Here is a 26,520-nt window from a genome sequence, read left to right as displayed (position 1 = left end):
TTCCTCAAGAGCCCAGTCCTGCCCAATAGCCTCAACACCAATTAATCTCAATGGAAACAGAGTGCTCAGCAACTCTAACCTTACATTAACAGCAGGCTCTAGCCCACACAACTCCAAGCGTAACTGGAACAATTTGATAGACGTAAGAGGTCTACTTTTCACTTCAGACAATGAAATCTCACCTATTCCATTTCAGTATATTTTTAGAATAAAAGGGGTCAGAAAGAGAAGATTAATGTATTTAGTAATGATTATTAACTGCAGAATGGTCTTCATTCCAGCAGGTTTTGTACCATAAGTAATAAATACATGCAAATAATTTTAACAGTGGTTTTCAAACTTTTTTCTGGCAACCCAGTTGAAGAAAATGTTGATGCCCATGACCCAACAGAGCAGGGGGATGAGGGGTTTGGAGTGTGGGAGGGGCTCCAGGTTGGGGTGTGGGCTGGGGCCAGTAATGAGTGATTCAGCATGTGGGAAGGGGCTCTGGGCAGGGGGTTGGGGTATGCAGGAGGTAGTCAGGGCTTTGGGGTGGGGCCAGGGATGAGGGGTTTGGGGGGCTCAGGGCTGGGGCAGGGGTTTGGGGCACAGGGTTACCTCTGGCAGCTCTCAGTCAGTGGTGTAGTCAGGGTGCAGAAGCAGGCTTCCCACCTGTCCTGGAACCACAAACCGGAAGTGGCTTCTAGGCGCAGGCAGCTCTTGTCTGCAGACACTGCCCACCCCAGCTCACATTGGCTGGGAACCAGCCAATGGAAGTGCAGAGCCAGTGTTTGGGGTGGGGGCAATGTGTGGAGCCCCATGACCCACCCGCCTAGGAGCCAGACAGGCTGCTGACCCCTTCTGGGGTACAGTGCAATGTTGGAACACATAGGGACTAGTCTGCCTTAGCTGGGCAGCACTGCCAAAGGGACTTGTAATGGCCCGGTGGGCAGTGCTGACCAGAGCTACCACAACCCAGTCCCAGGTTGCAACCCAGGGTTTCAAAACCACTGACTTGAAACATTGTATGTTTTGTCCTTCATCACTTGTTTTCAATTGTAAGCTATCAGGACAAGAACTGTCTTTTGTGGACAGGATATAGTAAACAATACTTGTATTTCAGTAATGCTTATCTGAAGCTGCTGCACTAATACACTAGGGCTAAGAGTCAGATGTGGTATTTGATACATAACCCAAGAAGCAGAAGTTTAATGAGCACTGCCATGAAGAATGAATTCTAGTACCTTTGTCACAAGTTTGCTAAATATCTTTTAGCCATAATTTTAAAGAGGGATTGTTATGTACTACATACATTCTAAATTGACCATTCAGATGGTCAAAGTGATAAACCAAAGGGTCTAGTTTAACAAGCCCTCAGTTTTGATTTTTTCCCCCTCCCTTTACTTGTCTACACTCCCTGTATCATAGAAGATTGGACTAGCCAGTTAATGAGCTTAACAAAAGAATGCATGCTTTTAGGAATTTTGGAACTAGTTACACAAATTCTAAAATCAATCTTATTGAGGGCAGAGCAGTGAAAATGGCACTACACTCTAACCAAAGAATGTTTGCCTTTTAAAAGGCAACATAATATTTCTACTAAATAAATTAAAACTAGTTTCCTGAACTAGGTCACCCCTAACTAACTCGCAGTGTTCCCATTACACTTAGTATAACTTTTGATCTGACATTCTACATATGAGCATGCCACCATCCATTTTGATCAGAAAAAGACCAACAGCATTTAACATGGGACAATTAAAAAATATATGCTGAGGGTTGTATTTCTCAGCCTTCTACTGATTGTGTCCTGTTTCCCTTTGCAGTAGTATCTATGTCCTCCATTAGACTAGTAACTCAGCTGGCTTCCTGTATAAAGGTGTTAACTCAGACTCGCAGGTCAGAAGGGACCAATATGATCATCTAGTCTGACCTCCTGCACAAAGCAGGCCACAGAACCCTACCCATCCACTTTTATAACAACCCCGAACATATGACTGAGTTATTGAAGTCCTCAAAATTGTGGTTTGAAGACCTCAAGCTGCAGAGAATCCACCAGCAAGCGACCCATGCCCCACGCTGCAGAGGAAGGCGAAAAACCTCCCCTCCACGCTGCAGAGGAAGGCGAAAACCTCCTTAGGCCCCTGCCAATCCGCCCTGGAGGAAAATTTCCTCTCCCTGACCCCAATCTGGGGCGATCAGCTAAAACCCCGAGCCATGTGGCGCAACGACTCCACCGCAGCCCCAGTCCCCAGGAAAAGAATCTCCTCTGCAGTCACGTCAGATTCCAATCCCATCCAAACATCCCCATCCACACGACCACTGGGAGCAGACTTATAATCTGCCTTGATCAATACCAAGGATCCAATTGCCCCAATTTAACTATCCCATTCAATATCATCCTCCATTATACTTATATTCACGCTTAGTCTTCTAAGCCAGATAAGTCTTTTGTCCCACTACTTCCCTACTTCCATCCCGAAGGCGCTTTCCAGAACTTTTCACTCCCCTATGTTAGAAAACCTTCGTCTAATTTTCAATCAAACTTCCCTAATATCCCAGTTTGTTAACGCGCCATTTGCTCCTTGTCCTACAATTAGTACTAAGAGCCCTTAAATTAATTCTCCTCCTAAACGTTAATCCCCACTGAAATATTATTTTATACTAGAGCCAAGCAATAATGCCCCACCCTCCGCAACCTTCTTTTGGCGCCAGGCTAAAAAAAAACAAGCCAAGCTCACTTTGAGTTCCTTTTCATTAAGGCAGGCTTTTCAATTCCTCGATCATCTCCTAGCTAGCTACCCCGTCTCTGAAACCTGTTCCAGTTTGAAATTCATTTTGCTCTTCTTAACATGCGACACTTGACTAGAACTGCATACACATAATAATTCCTGGTGGGGTCTCACAATCACCCCACTCCACAAAACGCCAAAAGGCTATGTACTTAGTACTGAATAACTACACCTCTTATCCTTGCTGGACGAAATACCTCTGCCTGAATGCACCCTAAAACCCGCAATATTACTTTTTTAATCATCCATATTATCACATGGTGGCTCCATAGACATCCTGCCTATCAACCAATTAACCCCAGGTCCCTTCTCCTTGTTTGCCTTTTCCACTGATGCGTCCCCGTAATTAATATCTAAAATTCCTATTATTAATCCCTAAGCTGCAGTGACCCTTGCCACATTTTCACTAATTAATATTTCATCCTATTACTAATTACTCCAGTTTACAAGGCTGTCCAGATCTTCATGTCATAGTATCTCCGGTCTGTCTCCATCGTTAGCAATCCCCAGCTTTGGTCTCAATCCACAAACTTATTAAGCACATCTCCCGCTCTTTGTGCCAAGGTCAGTAATAAAAGATTAAAATAAGATCGGTCCCAAACCGATACCTTGAGGGACTATTGTCACGTTAGTCACCTCACTTCCAGCCTGACAGTTCACCTTCAGTACGACCGACTCCCACTGAAACTCCCCTGTTAGCAGCTGTGTTTGCTGGCTCCTGTGCCGCTGCCTGAGTGCCTGGCTACTTATATAGGACCCCTAATCAGGTAAGCCCCGCCCCCAACTCAGGGCTCAGCCTCTCTCCCAGCACACGGCCCCTAGCAGCCTTCACACACTCACTCACACACAAACTCCACAATACAATCCACAAACTACAAAAACCTGCTCCTCCAACAGTCCAGTTGCATCAATGAAGGCTCCACCTGGACTCATCTCTGCCAATGAAAGATATTCACTGATCACACTGGGACAGCCACCTATAACTCTGCTCTTGACCTTTAGGCCAATAGGCTACCTTGGGATAATTCTGCTGTCAAGGCTCTATGGGCTGCCTCAGGGGACTTGTCTACGCTCAAGTTACACCAAGTTAGAACACAACCTTGAAGAGTTCAGAAAACAAGACATTAGGATTACTTGAACACTAGGCTTAATTTAAGGTTAGCCATGACCAGCTATTGTCAGTTGGATCACAGTTAACATCAGTGTCCCTGTCTACACCAAGTGCTAAGCCATATTTATCATGTGCTAGTTACCACAACTGATAGTTATGTTTTAATATGATGTAGTTTCCCCAGTGTGGACAAACCCTTTATGGATAACACGCCAAAGATTGCAGATGACAGGTGGAAAGCATAACAGGCACTTAGTGACAGGTGGACATCATGTGCTTAAAGAAATGGAACTTCGCACCTGCTCTGGAACGATCTTTGTTTATCTCAATACCCAATTTAAAAGTTAAAACAGGATAAATTTTAGGGCAATCCATAACTGTCACTTTTCAGCTCATCTACAACAAGCAAGCTTATTTCATTTTGCTTTGTGAATACCATTATGCAAGCTTTCTGGTGGTGCTTAGCAATGCTAGCTTTATAGAAGTTGCCACAATAGTTCTGCAATAGGATTCCTCAGCAACTTCACCCTCATCTTCAACATGTTTGAAGCTTTCAAATATTACTCTACACAAAACTATTTACCAAGACAGGTAAGCAAACTCACCAACTGGTCCTGATTGAGGGCTTCTCCCTTCTTCAGGCGATCCCTGTAGTCTTCAAGTTTGAGCTATGAAGAAAAGATTTACAATCAGTCATCTATTATATACTGATTATTCATACATCGTGGAAAAGCTGAATTTCTTTCCATGTATATTCTGGGCTTAAGTTGACATGCTGCAGCTAAAAATCATGTCACTGGTTCTGTCCATTTTCCCCCATCAAATTCAAGCTTCTCTTTCAAGGTACTGCACAACTCTGCGTATATTTAAGCCATTACTACCTACTTTATGGCCTGCCATCTCTTCTTATCTTGTTGTCTCCTTGGTCTCACTTGCACTGTCATGCCTTTCATATTGCTTCCTAGGCCTTTAACTAGCTTCCTTTATCTGTAACATAGGTGCCTCTACTCCTTCAAATCCCACTTTTGTTTAGCTCTCCATAGCTGAACTACACTCCAGTATAGGCTCCTATTTTGACTACCCTATCTTTGGGTTTTTTGGCCTGAGAATCTTTCAAGGTTCTATATGCAGTATATTTAGAATCTTTTTTATTATAATCCTCATCCTGCCCTTTCCTCTCTCATGATTACCTGTGTATCTAGTTTACCTTAGAAAGATATTCAGTGCAGGGACTACACATTATTTCTGCTACATTCCTGACTAATTCATTATATACTAAAAGCTATAAAGATTCCTTTTTCATTAGCCTTAATAAGTTTTGCAAACTTCAGACTTGCACAAGTTAAGAAATTCAGCACTATGAACCACAGTAACTACTACCCCTTGAGGGTATGCAGCCTAATAAAATGTTAATGTACCAATACTATGAGCATAAGCAGCTAAGGAAAAGAATGCATCCTCTTAACTATTTGAATATTCATTTACATTGATTTTTGCATGACTATGACTACTGTAATGCACATGCAAGGGAAGAATCAAGGATACCAGGGAAATACCATCTGCACAAATAATTTAACCTTGGAATAACACTGTAAAGTATGTGGAATTACTTTAAAGAAATTAAAGCTAGGGAGTAAAAACTTCAACAGAAGAAAGAGCACTAGGCTGCTGCTGAACACATGAGCTATGCATATCCCATGTTATTTAGCCAAATACAGGTTTTACGTAAAAGGTATTTTAGAGCACAAAAATATGAAAAGTTTCAACTGTTGCAAAAAAATCAAGCTGATTTTCAATGAACTTACAGAAAAAGACTCTTCCCAAGTGTTTGAAAGTTACATGTGAAAACAGTTTGACAATGCAAGCGCCATCTCAATCAAACATTTCAGTTGCAATGTTATGAATTATCAGGTTGTCTGAATTCCTAATTTAAGATTTGTCTGACATTCACCTATACTAAGCCACAAAAAAAGTGCACCTCGAGTCCTTCAAAGTGACAGCTCCTTTACAGACTGCTAAGCTTTTTAACAGAGCCTTCAAAGTTTTTAAAATCAAAATGACAGATGAAAAGCTGAATTATTTTTTGCATGATTCTACATGCCTGTGAAGTCCAGGCCTCAAAGTCTATAAAAATTGAAGTGCAATACATATTTAATATGACCTTGCACTTATGAGTCAGAGGAAGCAATTTTATTAATCTGTTCTTTTACATGCATCACTGGATTTTAATATTAGATGCTTATAATCAATACAAGGAGAATACAAAGTTTTCCACAAGTCTGATTATGGGTTAGATTTTAACTAAACTAATTCTACTTGTAAATCCAATTTAATCCATTAAAGACATAGTGTCTTGCACACTATTCAAGCTTTGAAAACTACAACAGCTGTCCAGCAAAACCAACTACTGCACAAAACAAATGAGGTTTGAAGTTGACTTATCGAGCCATCTGCATACATTTACTCTGCTTCCATATTTGAGACAGCAATGTTACAGACATATGAATTTTAAACACAGCTAATCTGATGCCTCTTTTCAAATATATCTAAACAAAACCCAAGATGTACAAAAATCAGTGCTAGATATTACTCTGATAAAATCCCAGAGGACACCTTATTGAGAACTGCTGCTGAATATGAACTGGTTTTATTGATCTTTTTATACTAGTTGCAGCAAGCCCATTATGTTATATACACTATAGGTATGCAAAATATAAAAATAGATTCTTATAGCAGGATTTAAAGTTTACTATTGAGGAGCTTAACTTAAACTTGATATTTTAATCATCAACTTCTTCAGCATATCAAAGAAATAAGTTACCTTCTTTTTCTCAATATTCCTGATTTTGTGTTTGAGACAGATAAGTCCATTATCAATGTAAGTCTCATATGCTTGTGAAGGAGTAGCAGCAGAATTCAGAGCAGACTCCAGGGGGCTCAGGGGAGGCTGGTTCTCCCCAGGTTGGCCAGGGGTCACCTGCTGCTTGGCCAGCTTCATGCTCTTGTCCTCCCCCTCTTCCGAGTGGCCTGAAGGCGACGGGCAACGGAAAGGAGATTGGGAAAGCTGCACCATTGAAACGGATGGGCCTGCCAAAAAAAATGGGTTGTTTAGCTCTCTTCCCCTTTCCTAGAACCTCAGTAAGTATTTACACTAAAAACTTTAAAACATGAAATAAAGACCCATACAAAAATAAGCACAGAATCTTCCCTATCTCTTCTCCCTCATTCCCTTGAGAATATCAGAAGCAGAAATTTCAAACCAGGGAAAACTTTACATGGTATAAGTCTCCCCACCCATTCAGACAGCAGAAATCCATCACACAGACAGTATTAGGCAGTGCAGCGGGATGATTCCAGAAACACGAGTGTCCACATAAAACTAGGCCAGTGCCCTGCACTCAGAGGAAAAAACTGCAAGTAAGCAACTGCAGATTCCACTCCCACCTGCCAACCCCAACATGCATTTAACTGGTGTAACTGAGGATTCAGTCTCCTCCCTCCGAACTCCTATTAAAGTGGTTTGATGCAGTTCTCTCCTTACCTTCATGACCTTATAAGCAACCCAAGAAAACATTTGGATAAAACAAGGCACATTTTAAAATCCAACTGATGAGAGGCAGAAGAGTTGCCTAGTAAAAAGAAAGCATTAGCCCTAAAGCCAAAGCAGCAGCAACATCCTTGAGAAAGAATCAGCCTACATCCATAGGCCAAGAATATCTTTAGGCTGCAACAAGAAAACAAGTTTCGGGGGAGGGAAAGGGATTTAACCTTGAAAGCAGTAGGCATTTCTATACAACACTCACAACCTACAGGTTTTTAGTAATGACCGATCAGGCTCATCCTTAACTTTGCTTGTAACCACTAGGCCAAGCCCTGGTAAGGCAAGGGACTCACACAGGAACCCCAAACTGAATTTATAGGGACAGTAGCAGATTCCTCTTCCCTTTTCACTCCCTTCTCAAGCCACCTGCAGTAGAGTTGGGCGTGCAAAGTACCAGATGATATTAAGCACCACTGCTCCCCCTCATGATGATCTACGGCGCTAAGAAGGAAACTTGCAATCGTCCATGCGCCTGTTGTCAGCGCCTGCCACGAAAGGGTGCCAAGGGGAGGGGGCAGTTTAAAGGGGGCTGCTCTGTTCCCCCAGCCCTGGGCTCACACCCATCCCACAGCACTAGAGGAGAAGGAGAGAGGAAGCCTCGATAGCCGGCGCCGCCGCCCCCCATCACCATCATAAACACACGGGACCCCACGGAGCCCTCCCCGGAACGGCGAACTTGAGCGCAAGGAACAGCTGCAGGACGCCCCGCCGCATCCCTGGTGCGGGGCGGGCAGAGCCGAGCTCCAGCAGCCCCTGTGCGCGCAGGGCGGGCGACACCCAACGCTCGGGGGCGTGAGAAGGAGCGCGCGGGGGGCCGGGGAGAGGAGCCCCGGGATCGCCGGGGGCAGAGAAGATGCTGCAGCCGCCGCCGCCGTCCCCACCCATAGCGCCAGGCACCAGCTGCTGCAGCTGGTTCCAGGATTCAGCAGCGCCGCCGCCTGAGTCCGCTGCTGCCACCGCGGGGCTGAGAAGAACGCGACGGCGGCGCTATGAACTCCACCCTCCCGGCGCCCCCTCACCTCACTAGCCGAACAGGCTCCGGCCCGCCCTGCTGCCCGCCTCCCCCCTTATATACCCTCCTCCCGCCCCGCCGCCCGGGAGAAACGAGGGAAGGGGCGGAGCCTTCATGTGAGGTCACCGCCCTCCTTCCAATCGCTGGCTCCTCTCGCCCGCCCATCTGCCCCGTCTCTCCGGCGCCCACCACGCGCCCTCCCTGCTCCCCACGTGACGGGTGGACCGTTATCGGGGGGACATGGACCCCACCACCTTTTTCGTTCCCCTGGCTCTCGTATGGGGTAGTGGGGGGCGGGGCTGCAGCGCCTGGCTCTGCTCCCTGCCAGCTGTGGGGAGCTGGGTGGGTCTCAGCCTGCTGCCCAGTATTGCACAGATCAGCGCGCTTGGCCCCTGAGCTGGCAGCAGCCTGAGCGCCAAGGACAGAGGGACTGGGCAGTGCAGAAAAGAACTAGCTCCCTGACTTCCTCCACAGGGAAGAAAAGTAACAATTGAATGTCATGCAATGAATAGGACTGATGGCTCTTGTGTGAGTCCAAGTGGGTTCTTCCTTATGGCACAGTCCATGTGCATGAGCAACTTAGGTCAGGAGATTATGAGATATACTCCAATTCTGTTCTGTAAAGGCTCAAATATGAAATGGAGGTGTCCTTTCTACACAAGTTCAGCCTATTACAATAATGGGACCAGCCACAAAGTTCCTCTCTGAGGGCTTCTGTATATGAGATTTTGCCTCATGCCCATCTCTAATGGCAGCTGCATTGCTTTCCTATCAAGGAGAGATTCATCCAGGTCAGAATGGAGCCTCATAGTGAAACTTTTACTGTTGCTGATCATCTATATGGGAGGGATAGATGTGTCTTATATACATATGACCGAATCATACAAGCACTAATTAGCTGAAGCAGTGCTTATTATTGTGAGTAGCCCCACCAAGCAAATTAAAATTGAAAATAAATTATAAAAGTCACAAAGTTAAATAACATTCATTTGTTAATCTCTGTACAATGGATAAAAACCCTCGTCTACCTCATATAGTTTGCAGTCTTGCAATGGAATAGACAAGGAAAAATGAAGAAGACAAAACACTCTGGGAAGCCCAGAGGGATAAGTTGAAGTTACATTCTATGTGGCTCACTTCTTGTCGGCACCAGCTGAAAAAGTAATGAATAGTACACAGAGAGAGGGTGAAATAAAGAGGTATAAAAAAGAGATTTGTTTTAAAAAGATGGAGAGTCAATAAGGATTCAAGAAGGGTTTTTAAGACTTGTCTTTCAGATATGATGTTGGACAGGTGCCACTTTGTTTCTCTAATATAGAGGAACTGCAGAAAAGGAGGCTATCACACAACTGAGAGATTGTGTAGAGAAATAGGAGGTTGGTGCTGGATAATCAGAGAAAGAGTAAGAGAACAGAAAACATAGATCCCAATCCTGGACAGAGGTCCGCACATACAGATCCAATGGCAGGATCTGCGGAGTTGCTAACTCTTACAATTTTGTCACACATCTTGTATATTTGGTGTTTTTTCCTTAGAGCTCAAGCTCCTGGAGTCAAATGATTAGTGGTCATTTAAATAAAAAAATAAATAAAAAAAATTAAATAAAAAGCAAGTATCTATCCTTCATGGTTGTGAAGAAAAGCTTGAAAATATGACCTGACCAATAAAAAGATCCTCTTTTTGCCCATTTTTAGAAAACTCATGATTTTTAAGCCAATCTCATTATTTGGGGGAGCCTGAATCAAGATTTTTGAGTGTTTGGGGTTGGCAATACTGGATCCATACCTTAAGATTTTCCTTTCTGGATAAGACCAACGTTCAGTCTTGTTCCCTCTGGCAGAGAGCACTATATGATTTTCTGTGTCTTGCAAAGAATTACAGGCATGCTTAAGTTTTTACACCACGATCAGTCTTACCAATGCACAGCGTAAAATCTGGCCCCATTGCAGTCAATAGGAGTTTAGCTATTGACTTCAGTGGGGCCAGGATTTCACGTAGAGTGCACAAAAATGAGCTGGCACATCTTTCTAGGCTCAGAAACTTACGCCATGTCTACACTATGGGTCTATAGTGGCATAGCTATAATGTCGTTGCTGTGTTGACATAACTGATGCAGCCTAAAGTGATGGAAGGAGGTTTTCTGTTGCTGTAGGAATACCACCTCCCTAAGCATTCTTCTATCAAGCTAGCTGCATCTACACCAGACGTTAAGGCAGCATTCCTACAGAACTCATGGGTGCAGATTTTCCACACCTCCTGAGTGACATAGATGATGTCAAACTAAGTTTTAAATGCAAGCTAGGCTTTAGATTGCAATCTCTTTAGGGCAGAGACTACCTCTTTGCATATGTTTGTACAGAATCTAGCACAAAGGGTTCAGATCCCTGCAATGTAATTATAAAATTAATTCTCAAATAATACATTAACAATAATAATTAACACAGCGGAAGGCAACTGGAATGAGCCTAGAAATTGTAAGGATGGGTGGAAAAAATAGTTTATAATGAACCTTTGAAGTTGGGAAATTGCACAAAAGAGAAAAAAGATCTGTGAGGAAGACTGGTATAAGTCCATGCCGGATTTTAAAACCAATGATATGTTTTGAACTTCATTCTGAAATTAATAGAGAACAAATGGGTTATTTGAGGTTGAGACTCTTTGTGAAGTTAAAGTGCATATATTTAGTCTTTATAATATTGAGCACAAAAAAAACTGTATTACAAGAACATTATTAAGGTTGCCAAGTCAAGTACTCAAAAGTTAGGAAATGTCAGAATTGCCTAGGCGACCTTAATTGGGACCCTTGGTATGTATATATTATAATACACCCTTTAAGTACATAATTGCATGCTATTTGTTTCACAAGATTCCTACCTCATTCAGTGCACAAGACTCAGGAATCTTGGATTCCATTCCAGGCTCTGGAGGGGAGTGTGCTCCATTGGACACAGGCTGTTCTGCTCATTTCCTTCCAAGCTTGAAGCCATCTAACCTATCCCTTCCAACCTGCCTGTTCCAGTCCTGTCTCTTCCCCTGCTCCTGGCTTCTTTTCCCAGTCCTATTCTCCTTGCCTACCCATCCCTAGTTTCCACTTCTCAGGCTTCTCATTCCAGTCTCCTTCCCCAGGCTGTCTTAGGGCTTGTCTTCACGTACAGCACTACAGCCAGGAGCGGATTAGGGTTTTATGGGGCTCCTGGACCAGAGCAAGTGGAGGGCCCCTCCCCATCCCTTCCACCTGCAGTCCCTCCACCCTCTCCACAGCAGGAGCACCAGGCAGGCAGAGCAGGTTGAGGTGCAGAGGTGCCCATTTTCCTGGGGCCCCCCAATTGACTGGGGCCCTGGGCACGGGCCCTGTTGGCCAGTAGCAGCACTGCTGTAGCACTTTAGTAAAGATACTTCTCCTGTTCGCATAGTTAATCCACTTCCCTGAGAGGCAGTAGCTATGTCAATGGGAGAAGCTCAGGGTTGTAGATTTTTCACACCCCTGAGTTACATAGTTATACTGATGTAGGTCTGTAGTGTAGACCTGGCCCCAGCCTCCCCCTCTGGGCTCACTGTCTGAGTCTCACTCCACCTCTGATTGTCAGTCTGGCCTCCTCCCCAGACCTAGCCTAGTCTTCATATTCAGCCAGTCACAGTCACCCTTTCATCCGATCTACTGCACCCCTCTCCCTATTGGTTCCTAGTCCCAATCTTCCCTGGTCACTCACCTACTCATTCAATCTCAATGCCCCCCCCAACTAATTGGCTTCCAGTCCCCCATTTCCTATTCACAGTGTCCCCCCTCTCCAGCTCCCAGTCCCAGCCTGCACTTCCCCTTGGCTCCCAATCTCCTTCTGCAGCCTGTCACAGTTCTCTCCCCCAACCCTTCCAGTCCCCATTTCACCAGACTTCCAAGCTATTTCTTTCCCTTCCTGCAGACCTGCTTTTCTCCCCACTACATCCAAACCAGATAACTTCCTTCTCCATGCTACCTGGGTGCCAGCAGGGAGGTCATAGCGTGCACAAGAGAGATAGACTTCCTGCTCCCAATTGCAATACCCCCTACCTCAGCCCAGAATAGATGAGACAAGTCCTTATAGGAAAAGTCCACAGTGATGTTATCTGATTAAAATATGACCATGCAAATCATTGTGGCTACCACTGTTATATAATTACAACTAATCTTGTACAAAGTGTGATGCATGGCCAGAAAGGGTTAAGCATCCTGCAGGATAAATGACCCAAAGTGAACCATTAGAGACATTAGAAAAGTATGTGAATGGTAATTAGGGCCACTCCATGCTAGAATGCAAACCTGTAGTGTTAGAAAATTGGAGGTGACGTTAATTGCATATGTGTACTTACAGCTTGTTCAATGTTAGCCATGTAAACAGATGGTTCCTGTCTGTCACTAGCTATTGAGTCAGAGATCAAAAGGACACATTAACATTTAGAGGAACTGTAAACATAGGATATCACTGTGTTTATCTCTCTTTGAAATATATTGCAAATTACCTGAGAATGATGGAAACTGGGCAATTGCCTTATGTTAATCTGTGTAGATAATTACTGGCAAGGCTTTGGAAATAGATCTATTTCAAAGAATCCATAATTGCCTATTATTCACCTGAGGACTCCAAGCTGTCAAAGAAGACCTGAAACTGTATAGGAATGTCTGGGGTCCTGATCCTTTTTATCTCAGATCTGCTTGATGCTTCATGCAGGGGAAGCTTACTCCCAAAATTGAGATCGCCAGTCCTGATCTGGAATCACCCTGAATATGAACATTAGACAATAACCTATGAACTAATTCTGGAAAAATTATTTTCAGCTACAAAGCTTACCATCTCTACTAAGTATTATACTCATGTCTGTATATATAATGATCTTTTAACCAATACTCTCTCTCTCTTTTCTTTTTAAATACATTTTTGTTTAATTAATAAGAATTGGCAGTAAGCTTGTATTTGGGTAAGATCTGGAATATTCATTAACCTGGGAGGTAATGTGTCTGATCCTTTGGGTTTGGTAGAACTTTTTTATATGATGAATAAGATTTTCAGTAATCCTCATCGTATTTGACTTGGGTGTCTGAGTGGAGGCCTAAGTCTGGGTTGCTTTAAGCGAATGGTGTTGTTGGCTTCTGGGTAACCAGAAAGGTATTATAGAAGCTGTTTTGTGCTGGCTTGGTAAACTAAGTACTGGAATATCCACCAGCTTTGGGGGTTGTCTGCCCCATTCTTTGCAGTTCACCCTAATTGATTGACCTCAGTTGGCTCCCCTGGGACTTCGGTCACATCCACCTTTACCCCTGTAGCACTGGGGAGCATGCTCAGTCATTCTGTAGGGAGAGCACATGCAGTTTGGTCACATAGCAGTGCAGGAATGGAGCAATCTTCTGACCCGATGTACTCTTTAGAGATTTTACCTGCTGAAATCAAAGTATTTGTGTCTACTTGTGCAAACAGTGATTTTTTTCCCCCCAAAGGTTTATAACTTGGCAAGATTTAGGCAGATTTTCATGGGGACAGAAAAAGGTACATCCTTAGTACAAGGGCCAACTCCCTGACAAATTTCACATCCTTGCTCCCAAGTATAGGGGTGCTAGAGCATTTCAAAGAAAACTTCTGAAAATTTTAACACAGGCAAAAACATATTTTGGCTGAAATTTGCCAAAACATTAAAAAAATAGGAAATGCCAGAATTAAGGTTGCTTGTGCAACCAAGCTTATTCAGCTTTCTGGTGCATGTGTATTATTATACAGCTTTTAACTACGTGATCTTCTGTTATTTTCCCACAGGATCCCTGTCACATTTAGTGTACAGGAGACACCTGCCCCAGGGTTGAACAAGGTTGCGCAGTGAAGGAGGCTGTTGTCTGTATGATCCCCTCCTTGTTTGTTGCAGAAGTTGGAAGGCTGTAGTGAGTGAAACAGGACATTTCAGGAACACAAAAGACAGTCTCATGTTTAAGGCAGTTGAACGCTGCCCAGGGGGACTGGATTTATCCCTTTATATACCACAGCATTCCTGTGTGATGTTTGGTAAATCCCTTAAACCAAACTTGTCACAGGTGGTTAATTGTGTGTTCCTCATTTTCAAGGTGACTGCCCCCTCCCCCCACCCCACTGGCTGCCGAGACCTTGGGGTCTGATCTGCACAAGTGCTGAGCACTCAGAGTTGCAATTGAAGTCAATGGGATCTGTGCTTTGAACATATAAATTGGTATGCAATTGAACATATTCTGAAAAATCAGGACCTAAGCATCTCAGATTAGACACCTAAAATTAGTGGACTCTTGACCTCTCTGTGCCTCAGTTCCCCATCTATAAAATCAGGATAATAGCACCTCCTCCTCACCTCACAGGGGTGTTGTGAAGATAAATTCATTAATGTTTGTGAAGTATTTGCTATAGTGATGAGCACCATAGAAAAGTCCATCCAGCATTTAATAGTTTTGTATTTAGAATAGGGTTTACTATTGTGCAGTAAATAAGGCCTGGGTCCCCCATTGAACAGTAATGAGAAACCAAAATATTGACTAACTGCTTATTCACTGAGCACCATCCATCCTGTGCAGTGAAGGAAGCAGAAAGTCCAGTGGAAAAATGGAATGTGATTACATAATTAAAGACTGTAATAGGGACAAATTATGGTTGCATGGGCAACCTTAATTCTGGTATTTCCTAATTTGAGTGCTTGACTTTGCATCCTTATTGTTCTTTTAACATAGCTTTTACGTGTAGTTCAGGAAACTGCCCAGTTTATTTATTGAAACGATATAAACCAACTGATTTCTTTCCACCTCACATCTTTATTTATGTTATTAATTAACTTTCGGTATTGCCCAAAAATGTGCTAGGTTCTTCCAAAATATAAAAGGCACAGTCCCCACCCTGAAGAGTTTAGTACTAATAACAATGTTAGTGCTTCACATGTTCAAAATTCCATACAGCCGTTAGCTAAATTTTCCTCACAACACTGCAGCAAGGCAGGCATGGTAAGTATTGTCGTTCATCCCTCTTCTTCCATCATATCGCAGAGAAGGCAGGACAGTCAGCATTATACTGCCACCTTTTGAGAAGCAAGGAGGCAAAAGAATTCTGAGACCCTGGCTCTATTTGTGTAGGCTTGCGTCCATCCCCCGTCCTTCTCCAGTTTTGTTTTTTTGTTCAGAAGCATGGCACCTTTGTTTCATTCCCTCTGCTGTCCCTGTGTGAAGAGGTGGACAAACCCACACTGTGGAGTTAAGAGTTCAGGAACAACTCTGGGCCTGGGAAGACCTGACCCTACCAGTCTGCTAGGCATGCTCCAGTTGGAGGAGGGACTTAAAAGGGAGTCTTCAGCACAGCAGGGTGGTGGGTGGAGAGAGACAGACTTGCACTCATCGCTGCAAAGGGACTACAGCAGGAGTGCGGTCTGCTGCACAGATACAGACCCACTAACTTGCTTAGACACATAGAGCATATTGCTAAGGACAACTGCAAGCCATGATATGTCCGGGGAGTGGGAGACAGAATAGCAGGAGGAGATCAAGGGAAAACATTAGCTAGACCCTCAGGTAGCAGACACTTGCATTATGGTGCTTATGAAGGCCGCTGGGTCAGAACCCAGTGGAGTGGGAGTGCCTAAATTCCCAGACCACTATGTGGTGCCACTACCATAGACTCTTACTACTAGGTGGGGAGGCTCACCATGCTCACAGCTCACCTCCTTTAAAAAAAAAATCTAGAGAAAAGAAAGAAGATAAAGAAGGACGAAGTACAAGGATGAAACAAAAAGGTAAAGAACAGAAGAAGATGAAATAGCCTGTCTCACTGCCCAGCCAGCATCTCCCTGCCTCCACTTCCAGTGCTTTATAGTAGTATCACCAGATGCAGATGTGCCTGAGACTGAGTTTGCTCCACAGCTCCTCTTTTGACTGTGGAAAGACCCACTCTGACAGCCCCTCTTTCCTCTCTGATTTCTCCTTCACTATTTCCAGCTTCCCTGGCAGGCTCCTGCAAGCACTGCACATGTGGCCCCTCCTTCCTTCTCTTCCAAGGGGATCCCAATGCTTCCCCCTTTCTCTCTCAGGGCGATCTGGAGACCTCCATTAAAGCAGAATTAACTACTGTATCCCTAAGCTTCAAGTTCCTTCCCTTTGGGCCTCATTATTATTAATCATATTTATTATGGCACTGCCTAAGGGCCAGCCAAGAATGGGGCTCCATTGTGCAAGGCACTGTACAAACACAGAATAGTAAATGGTCTCTGCCCCAAGCAGCTGCCAATCTAAATGGACAAGACAGACACAGGATGCAGGAAGGGGTAGAACACACAAGCAGAGTGAACAGTATTATGGCAGCAAAAGGCATGTTAGAACCATGATTTATTTTTATATATATTTATTTTGGGCTGGGTTTAGTTAGGAGGGTGGGTTCAGATGTGGGGGGTATCAGCTAGATGGAAAGAAAAGGGAAGGAAGTAAGAGGGACAGGGCAGGAGAGGAGAGAGTAGGAGGAGCAGGTATGGAGTAAAGCTGAAATGAGAAGACTGAGGGCAGATGAAGGGTTAGCCTGGCTGGGACCCATTCTACCTATCTTCCCCACTGCAGTCCCCACCTGAACATTCCTTTTCCCTCTGAGAGTCTGATTTAAGGAGGATATCCAGAGTTCCAATGCTCTTCTATATGACCAGATTCACAATCCTGATCCCCCTGTAGAACTGACCCCTATAGATAATCTTCCAGTATCTCCCAGTCTGGACTCTCCATATCCTCACTGCCACCGGTATGGAAACACCTAAAGCACTGCCCAAAGAATGTGAAAGTAAAAAGAAACCTTCCACTATGACAACTGAGGTCGCTTTCCCTCTCCATTTGGCTATCTTAGATATTGTCTGTAAGGATTAAGACCTAGATGCTGCCACTATTCTCTCTCCTCCAAAGAAGCTGATAGGATTTTTATTATTCCCAGGGAAAATGCTAATGTCACATCCATTTTCCTTTTTATTACTACACAGTCAGCTTTGATCTTCTGGGATCTTCACATGGGCCTGGAGAAAGTATCCTTGTTTGTGTCTCTGCTTCAATCTAAATGAGGTCTCAGCTACCTTCTCAGACTCAGTTCTGATTCATTTTAACAATGATTCTTCCAGACCATACCTCAGTCATCTCTGTAGTCCATGAACCTTTTTCCTACTATCACCCAAGGCTACAACTGAAAAAAATCCAGAACCCTCTCTTCTCAATCAATTGCAAAGAAAGGGAGGGTGGTTGCCATGCCCTGGACCTGCTTGTGACTCCCATGTTGAGAACCCACTCAATGTTCCCTCCCATCTCCATAGGATGATAAACAAAAACTTGACACAGCTAGTTGAAATATTGTGTTATCACAATTCCAGATACCCGCAATCCTGCAAACAGTTGCACACCTGAGTAATTTTATGCACATGGGACTATGCTTGCATCTAAACTAATTCACACACAAAGGTGTGTGCAAGGTCATTGCTTTAATGAATATCCAAGCGATTCCAGGTGCAAAGTGTGATAAACCACTCAAATACCTACTGTATAAAGGAAAGCTGTTTTAGTGAATACATTGTCAGATCTTGTGACCTAAAGTCCTAATGAGGGATTAAAGCAAAATTATTAGTGCAGAAAGCTTGAACAATGCAGGATTTTTATTATAAAGAGCATCTTCTACAATCTGTCTCATGACTCTATATTTATCATGTAAATAATTTATAACAATACACATGAAATAGCGCTATATTTATGGAGGACAGAGCTAAATGGGAATCTAAAATAAAGGACCACTAAGTAACTTACCGGTCATAGGCAAAACAATAAAACAGAGACCTCTGCAGTCCTTTGACAACTGCAATGAAATTTATGGAGTTGGGAATATCTGACCATCGCACAGTTGTGAGTCCTTTGAGGTTGTAATTTTTACTAAAAGGACAATACTCCCCTCCTGAACATAACCAGAGTTTTAGAATTATCATTCACCTACCTGCTCACTTTCAACTATTTAAGCTTTTAAAATAATATGAGGCCATATTTTGAGCTTTAAAATATTTTTCAATGCAATGATAAAATATTTGTCCCCTTCTCTCATTTTTATTTCCCAATATCTGTACAGAGAGATTTTTAAAAGCCTCCAAACCAACCCTTCCCCTCCCCTCTGTTAATCCAGCCTCTCTATCTAATCGAATCATTGTCACTGGAAGTAAAATTCTGGAAGAAATTAGCAAGAAGTTCCCAAAGGTTCTGGGTTTGGTATAGCAGGAGTAGAGAACAGGTCAGATGTGATGCACCTCAAATTAAGCTACTTAAAAGGATCGCAGATGTCTATGGTCTTGAGCCTAAAAACATTTAGGCTCAACTTTATGCATAAGTGTAGTCCCATGAAGTTCAATAGTACTACTCATATGCAGGAAATTAAGCATATGCATGTATTTGTAGGATCAGGGCCTGTGTTTCTTGAGACCACCAAAGACTCATTGTAGGATTCAAAATATAAAAGGCTTTCTATATTTAGTCTAGGAATATCCATTAATGCTTGGTGTAAGCAAATCAAAGTTGTAATGAAGTTGTTACTTAGTCTAACAATGTCCTTTAAATAAATCATTTAAATAGATCATGAATAAAAATACTAATACAATTCTGCCCCTCAGTACACACAACTCCCAGTGGGGTAAATGGGATCTGTGTAACTGCAGTACATGAAAGCAGAACTTAGTTCTCTACATTTTTCTGAGCTATTAAAATTATGGATGTTATTTTAATTGTCTTCTCCCCTCCCCCGCCCCTATTTTCACTTCCTGGCAGCATCTATTGGGAGTAGAAGTTCACAGGCTCTCTTACAATCTCTCTTTGAGTAGAAACTAATCTGATTTTTTTCTTGGCATATTAATTGGTTTTGCCACAGTACGCAATCTTGAAATGCAATATTTTGTTTAAGAACTTTGAGTTTGAAACTGATGATTGTCAGAGGAGTACAAGGGCTGGAATTTCATTGCATTCAGGAGCCACAGTAGGTGTGGATGGCATTTAGTCCCACAGGCTGCTGTTCTAGGCCCTGATCCAGCAAAGCATTTGTTTAACTTTAAGCAGTTGAATGATTCCAGTGAGTTTATGAAAAATAACTCCTTACATCATTTTTGTTTTTATTGTAAGTTACTGTTTCTCTTTGGGAAACATGGCTTTTAGCCTCCCCTCCCTCCTAGAAATTATGGCTTCAAGGGGACCACTAATGTGCAGAAAATTAAACACAGGCTTAAGAGTTTTGCTGGGTCAAGGGCCATGACAGCTTCCCATTGTAGCAGCTGTATGCTAATGGGAAAAAGGTGGTAGAACACCGTCATTAAGATTTTTAAATTTTTTTTGTACTGTTCTATTGATATTATATAGAGATTTTTAAAAGTTATAGACAGAGCTCAAGCTACACAACCCAAAAAGCACAAACAAAGACTTCCCTCCACAGAGATTTGAAATTATCTTGTTCCCCGATTGGTCCTCTGGTCAGGTTTCAGCCAGGTTCACTGAGCTTGTTAACCTTTTACAGGTAAGAGAGACATTAACCCTTAACTATCTGTTTATGACATGCCCCCCAAATCTCAGACAGTGTGGAACCACACTGGTGGTGATTTCTTCCTAGAACTTTAGAATAACCAGATTAACAACACACATGCACGATTACAAATACTACTAATTATGTAAAACTACAAGATTTTCCACATTTCAAGGATAATTTTTAACCAGCTGAATCTGGGAAACTTTCACAGAAGAGTGCATCAGCTACTTTGTTAGAAGCTCCTGAAATGTGTTAATTTCAAAATCAATATCTTGGAGAGCTAAACTCCATCGAAGAAGTTTTTTGTTGTTTCCCTTGACAGTATGAAGCCATTTTAGCGCAGCATGGTCGGTTTGTAGCTGGAACCGCCGTCCCCAAAAGTATGGGCGTAGCTGTTCCAGGGAATACACAATGGCATAGTATTCTTTCACTGATTGACCAGTGGCTTTCCCTCTCAGACAGTTTCTTGCTGAGAAACACGACAGGATGGAAGTTTTGATCTGGTCCTTCCTGCATTAAAACTGCTCCCACACCACATTCAGATGCATCTGTGGTTACTAGGAATGGCTTGTCAAAGCCTGGGGCCCTTAACACAGGGTCAGACATGAGGGTCGTCTTAAGCTGGGTAAAGGCCTTCTGACACGCATCAGTCCACTTAACTGCATTTGGCTGTGTTTTTTTGGTCAGGTCTGTTAGTGGGGCAGCGATTTGGCTGTAGTGTGGTACAAATCGCCTGTTATACCCGGCCAAACCTACGAAGGATAGGACCTGTTTCTTTGACCTTGGGACAGGCCACTTTTGGATAGCATCCACCTTGGCCTGTAGGGGGTTTATTGTTCCTCGACCCACCTGGTATCCCAGGTAAGTCACTCTGTTTTGGCCTATTTGACACTTTTTGGGCTTAACAGTTAGTCCTGCCTGCCTGATGCGCTCAAAGTCTTTTTCCAGGTTTTCGGGCCATGAATCAGAAAAAATGGCCACATCATCGAGGTAGGCAACTGCATATACTCCCAATCCTGCTAGGAGACCATCCACAAGTCTTTGGAAGGTGGTGGGTGCATTTTGCAGCCCGAAAGGAAGTACATTAAATTCATACACCCCTGCATGGGTGATGAAGGCTGACCTTTCTCTGGCGGGTTCATCTAGCGGTACTTGCCAGGACCCTTTGGTTAAGTCTATTGTAGAGATGAACTGGGCACGTCCCAGCTTCTCCAATAGCTCATCAACTTGTGGCATTGGATAGTTGTCTGGACGAGTTACTGCATTTAGCTTACAGTAGTCCACACAAAAGCGTATTTCCCCATCTGTTTTGGGTACCAGAACCACTGGAGATGCCCATGCACTGGTAGAGGAGCGGATTATACCCATCTGTAGCATGTTTTGGATCTCCCATTCTATAGCAGCTTGGGCATGAGGAGACACCTGGTAGGGTGGGGTTCTAACTGGGTGAGCATTACCTGTGTCAATGGAGTGGTATGCCCATTCAGTCCGTCCTGGAGTGGCTGAGAACAATGGGGCTAAGCTAGTGCACAGCTCCTTGATCTGTTGCCGTTCTGTTGCTGCAGATGTTCCAAGGCTATGGAGAGGGTCACCTCTTCCACGCCACCGTCACTTTTTCCTTCGTAGTAGACACCTTCAGGCCACTCAGCATCATCTTCTCCCTGGGCTTTAAACTGACAAACATTTAAGTCTCTGGAATAGAAGGGCTTGAGAGAATTAACATCGTACACTTTAGGGAGGAATTGGGAAATGCTATGAGGTAGTTAACAGCTCCCCGGCGCTCTTGGACCATGAATGGTCCTTCCCATGACGCTTCCATCTTATGGGCCTGTTGTGCCTTCAAGACCATAATCTGGTCTCCCACCTTGAAGGAGCACTTTCTGGTATGTCTATCATACCAGGCCTTTTGCTCTCTCTGAGCATCCTTTAGGTTTTCTCTAGCAAGGGCTAAAGAGTGTCGGAGGGTGCTTTGTAGGTTGCTTACAAAGTCTAGAACGTTAGTTCCTGAAGAAGGCGTAAACCCCTCCCACTGCTGCTTCACCAACTGTAATGGCCCCTTAACCTCGTGGCCATACACAAGTTCAAACGGTGAAAACTCTAAACTGGGATGTGGTACAGCCCTGTAAGAAGGCACGCTGCACTACTAGGTCCAGTCATTGGGTATTTTGCATTTACGACATTTACGGATCATGGCCCCCAAAGTTTCCTTAACCTTTCCACAGGCCATTGTTTGATGGTGGTCTGGAGGATGGCAACCAGTGACTTCACCCCATTGATTTTCACAGGTCTTCATGGTGCTGCCAGGAAAGTTAGTCCTGATCGGTAAGGATATCTAGGGGCCAACCTACCCTGGTGAAATTGTCTGTTAGGCCTGGCCACTGCTGTTTCTTTCGGTCTGACCTAGAGCATGCTTCTGGCCATCGGGTAGCAGGTCACGAGTGCCATAGTACTCTTGCCTCCCTGGTTGTCTTTTCTCGGAAAGACTCAGATATCCACAGCTACTCGCTGAAATGGGACCTCAATTATGGGATGGCTGGAGAGGGCCTTGACCGATCTTGGGCTTTCCACTTTTGGCACACTCCAGACTGGCTCGTACTGGGCAACTTCCTTCCCATCCCCTCCCAGTGAAGGACTTCTCCAACCTGTCTTGGTTCTGTTCACCCCAGCATGACCACTGGCTGCATCATGCGCTAAGCTTAAGGTTTCCCCCTGATTTAGTTGGACACCAACTGTTTTGCGCGGCTGCCATTGTTCCTGGGCGTCCCCCAGAAGATTCCCTGCTATACAAAGTCCTTGTCATAACAAACCGCGGATCGTCGAAGACGCTGAGCGGCGTGGTTGCTCCGTAGGCGCACCCAGCTATCTGAAGGTTTCATCTGGTCCTGCTCGTCTGGAACTGTTCCTTGAAGCTGGGGACTCACAGTTCTTCCTCAGACTGGGGACTGGCTTGTGCCCTCTGGCAGTGATGTAGATGTGGGGTTTTTTGGTCTGTGGCACCGCCTGGTGCACTGGTGGTATTTCAGGCTTTCTGCCTGGCCTCTTTGGTATGGTTGTTTGCTTCTGCCAGTCAGGCTCATTGGTCCCTTCTGGCATTGGGGTGAAGTGTGGTGTGCTTGCTTGTGCTGCGGTTGCTGTTCCAGTTCGGACTGGGCGGAGGTGTTGTGGCTGTTCAGCCGTTGACATGGTTATCCGGGTCACTACCTCAGTCTTGGGGATCGTGGTAACACACGACAGTTTCTGTGGACGGCTACAGGTAGGAATGGGTCTGGAGCTTGTCCTGTTTGGCTGCGTGTAACATTCCTTCTCTCTGGACTGCTCACTTGATTGGCCAAGCTCTTCTCCGTGGCATGGGGATGGATATTGTCATAGACTGCCAAACGTGCACCATATCCTGACCAGCTTTGTACTGGACAGGCATTCAGCTGTAGGCCAAGTCCACAGCTTGTGAACATGAAGGGGTAAATGGTCACTTTGGCCCCGGGTTTGATGGTTTGGCTCGACGAGGATTGGTGGATAGCTGACACTTGTGCCCCCGTGTCTCTCCACGCGATAACCTTCTTTCCGCCCACTCTCAAAATTTCCCTTCGCTCTGAGGGTATTTGAGAGGCATCTGGGCCTGGGGATCTTTGGTGTGATGGTGGTGTAATGAACTGCACTTGGTTGGGTTCTTGGGGCAGTTGGCCTTTATATGTCCCAGTTCATTACATTTAAAGCATCGCCCAGCTGACTGGTCACTGGGCCGAGGTGGGTTGCTGGAGACTGGTGAGATGGGAGAATAGGGAGTCTGGGGCTTTCCTTGGGTTGTAGTTGGGGTCTTGGGTTGCCCTCGGTGATAGGGTTTATTGTCTGCGTGCCCCCTGTGATATTTGCTACCCTTTCTAGTAGTTTTTTTCCTTTTCTGCCACTTCCACCCATCTGGCTCCAACCCCCCACCCCCTTGGTTACAGTTTTGGGCTTCCCATCTAGGATGTACCTTTCTATTTCCTCAGGAACACCCTCTAAGAACCGCTCCAGTTGTATTAGGAGGGACAGCTCGTCCAGAGATTTAACATTTGCTCCTGATATCCAGGCATCATAATTCTTTCCAATCTGGTAGGCGTGTTGGGTGAATGACACATCTGGTTTCCACCTTAGGGCTCTGAACCACCAACAGGCCTGCTCAGGTGTTAACCCCATTCTGATTCTGGCCTTGGTTTGAAAAAGTTTCTAGTTGGTCATGTGTTCCTTAGGCATTTCAGCCGTCACCTCTGTTAAGGGTCCACTGAGCTGTGGCCTTAACTATATCATGTACTGGTCTTCAGAGATGTTGTACCTATGGCAGGTCCTTTCAAAATTTTCTAAGAAGGCCTCAGTGTCATCACCTGCCTTGTATGTGGGAAATATCCTGGGATGGGGAACAGTAACTGGAGAAGGGTTGTTAGGGTTGGCTGGAACATTTGGCTTAGTCTTTGCTAATTCTAGTTCATGCTCTCTCTTTTTCTTTTATCTCTAGTTCCTTTTGTTGCCTCTCTCTCTCTCGTGGGCCGCTTCATCCCTGGCTATTTCTGCATTAATTAGTTCCATCCATCTCTTATGTTCGTTGTCTTTCTATGGCTTCTAGCCTTGCCTGTTCCTGTTTAATGGCTTCCTTGGAACTTATTGTTCCTGCTTTCTTGTGCAAACTGCACCCTCTGCAGCTTATTTCCTGGAATGCTGCAGCTCAGGGTTGCTTGGTTACAGACTTCCTAACTATCTATGCCCGGAGAGTCAGAAAGAAAAAAAAAAACAATTCATTTGCAAATGTCTTTTGCTGGTTGTTTGCTGCTCACAGCTTGAGCCTCCTTTTTAACAAAGACCTTTGTTAAAGAACTTAACACCTATGCCTCCAGGCTGCCTTCCTCAGCCAGAAAGGAGAGAAGAAGAAAAAAATTCCCTGGCTGTGGTTTTAAAATTTACTCCTCTCAGCCTGCTTCAAGCAGCTAGCAGGGAGAGAAAAAAAAATTCTTCTGGCTTTTGCTTTTAAACTGAACCCCCTCCCAGACTGCTGTCCAAGCAGTTAGAAAGGAGAGAAAAAGAAAAAAAAAAAACCCACTGGCTTTTGGGTCCTAGACTTTCCACCGCTGTGCCACCATGTCAAGGTCTGATTCCCACTTTGAACTTTAGTGTCCAGAAAGTGGGGACCTGCATGTACCCCTCTAAACTTAATTCCTAGCTTAGATCTGATAATGCTGCCACCAACCAAAATATAGTGTTTGGTACACTTCTGTCTCCCAGAAACCTTCCCTGGGGAACACAAGACCCAAATCCCTTGGGTCTTAAAAGAAAGAGGAATAAACCATTCCCCCTCCTTCCTGCTCCCAGCTTTTTCCCTCCCTGGGTTACCCTAAGAGATCACTGTGATTCAACTCCTTGAATCTTAAAACAGAGAGGAATTAACCTTCCCCCCCCTTCCTTTTCCCCCACCAGTCCCTGGTGAGTTCAGACCCAATCCCCTTGGGTCTTACACAAGAAAAAAAAAAATCAGGTTCTTAAAAAGAAAAGCTTTTAATTAAAGAGAGAAAAAGTAAAAATTATCTCTGTAAAATCAAGATGGAAAATGTTTACAGGGTCTCAGCTTTACATAGACCAGAGGGACTCCCTCCCCCCTAGCCTAAGTATAAGTTACAGCAAAGAGAGGTAAAATATCCTTCCAGCAAAAATACACATTTGCAAATAAAGAAAACAAACAAAAAGACTATTCCACCTTCTAGCTATTACTTACTATTTTGAACCTGAGAGACTGTTTCAGAAAGCTTGGAGAGAACTGGTTGCATGACTGGTTCCTCTTAATCCCAAGAGAGAACAAAGAACAACCCCAAAAGCACAAACAAAGACTTCCCTCCACCAAGATTTGAAAGTATCTTATCCCCTGATTGGTCCTCTGGTCAGGTCTCAGCCAGGTTCACTGAGCTTGGTAACCCTTTACAGGTTAAAGACATTAACCCTTAACTATCTGTTTATGACAAACTCCTTACACCATTTTTGTTTTTATTGTAATTTAATACTGTTTCTCTTTGGGAAACATGGCCTCTCCTCCCCCCTAGAAATTATGGCTTCAAGGGGACCACTAATGTGCAGAAAATTAAACACAGGCTTAAGAGTTTTGCTAGGTCAAGGGCCTTGACAGTTTCCCACTGTAGCAGCTGTATGCTAATGGGAAAAAGGTGGTAGAACACCATCGTTAAGATTTTTTTTGTACTGTTCTATTGATATTATATAGATTTTTAAAAGTTATATAGACAGAGCTCAAGCTACATATCCTAATCAAAGATTAAGTGGTGTTTATGTAGCACTATGAAGATGTGAAGCACTTTGTTAAAGGGTCTGCTCAAGGCAGGTGTGCCTCTTTGTAGCTGGGTCTGGGAACTAGTTCTTAAACCATCTGCCACCTGCTTCCATTAGTTGCTCATGCTGTGGCCCCAATCTCTCTCTCCATGATGCCCTCTTTGTGACTTGTCCCTCAGGTC

At 44.1% G+C, this 26,520-nt stretch overlaps 1 protein-coding gene across 3 annotated transcripts in view; it reads right to left on the bottom strand.

Moving 5' to 3' along the window:
- The window catches only part of CAPRIN2 (caprin family member 2), a 59,706-nt gene extending 51,238 nt beyond the window's left edge, over positions 1 to 8,468 (bottom strand). The window contains exons 1-3 of one of the 3 annotated variants that reach the window (XM_075069154.1): positions 8,365 to 8,468; positions 6,704 to 6,969; positions 4,488 to 4,550 (exon numbers count right to left, since the gene is read on the bottom strand). In XM_075069154.1, coding sequence (XP_074925255.1) covers positions 4,488 to 4,550; positions 6,704 to 6,969; positions 8,365 to 8,368 — 333 coding nt within the window. In that variant the 5' untranslated portion in view covers positions 8,369 to 8,468. The remainder of the gene's footprint in view (positions 1 to 4,487; positions 4,551 to 6,703; positions 6,970 to 8,364) is intronic. The other 2 variants (XM_032763936.2, XM_075069162.1) reach the window with 2 other exon arrangements.
- Positions 8,469 to 26,520: the final 18,052 nt, after the last annotated feature.

This window comes from Chelonoidis abingdonii, chromosome 1 (assembly GCF_003597395.2).
Source record: "Chelonoidis abingdonii isolate Lonesome George chromosome 1, CheloAbing_2.0, whole genome shotgun sequence".
NCBI classification, from domain to species: domain Eukaryota; kingdom Metazoa; phylum Chordata; order Testudines; family Testudinidae; genus Chelonoidis; species Chelonoidis abingdonii.
Note: the sequence above shows the minus strand (reverse complement) of the source record. Positions and strands in the feature narration are given on the sequence as shown.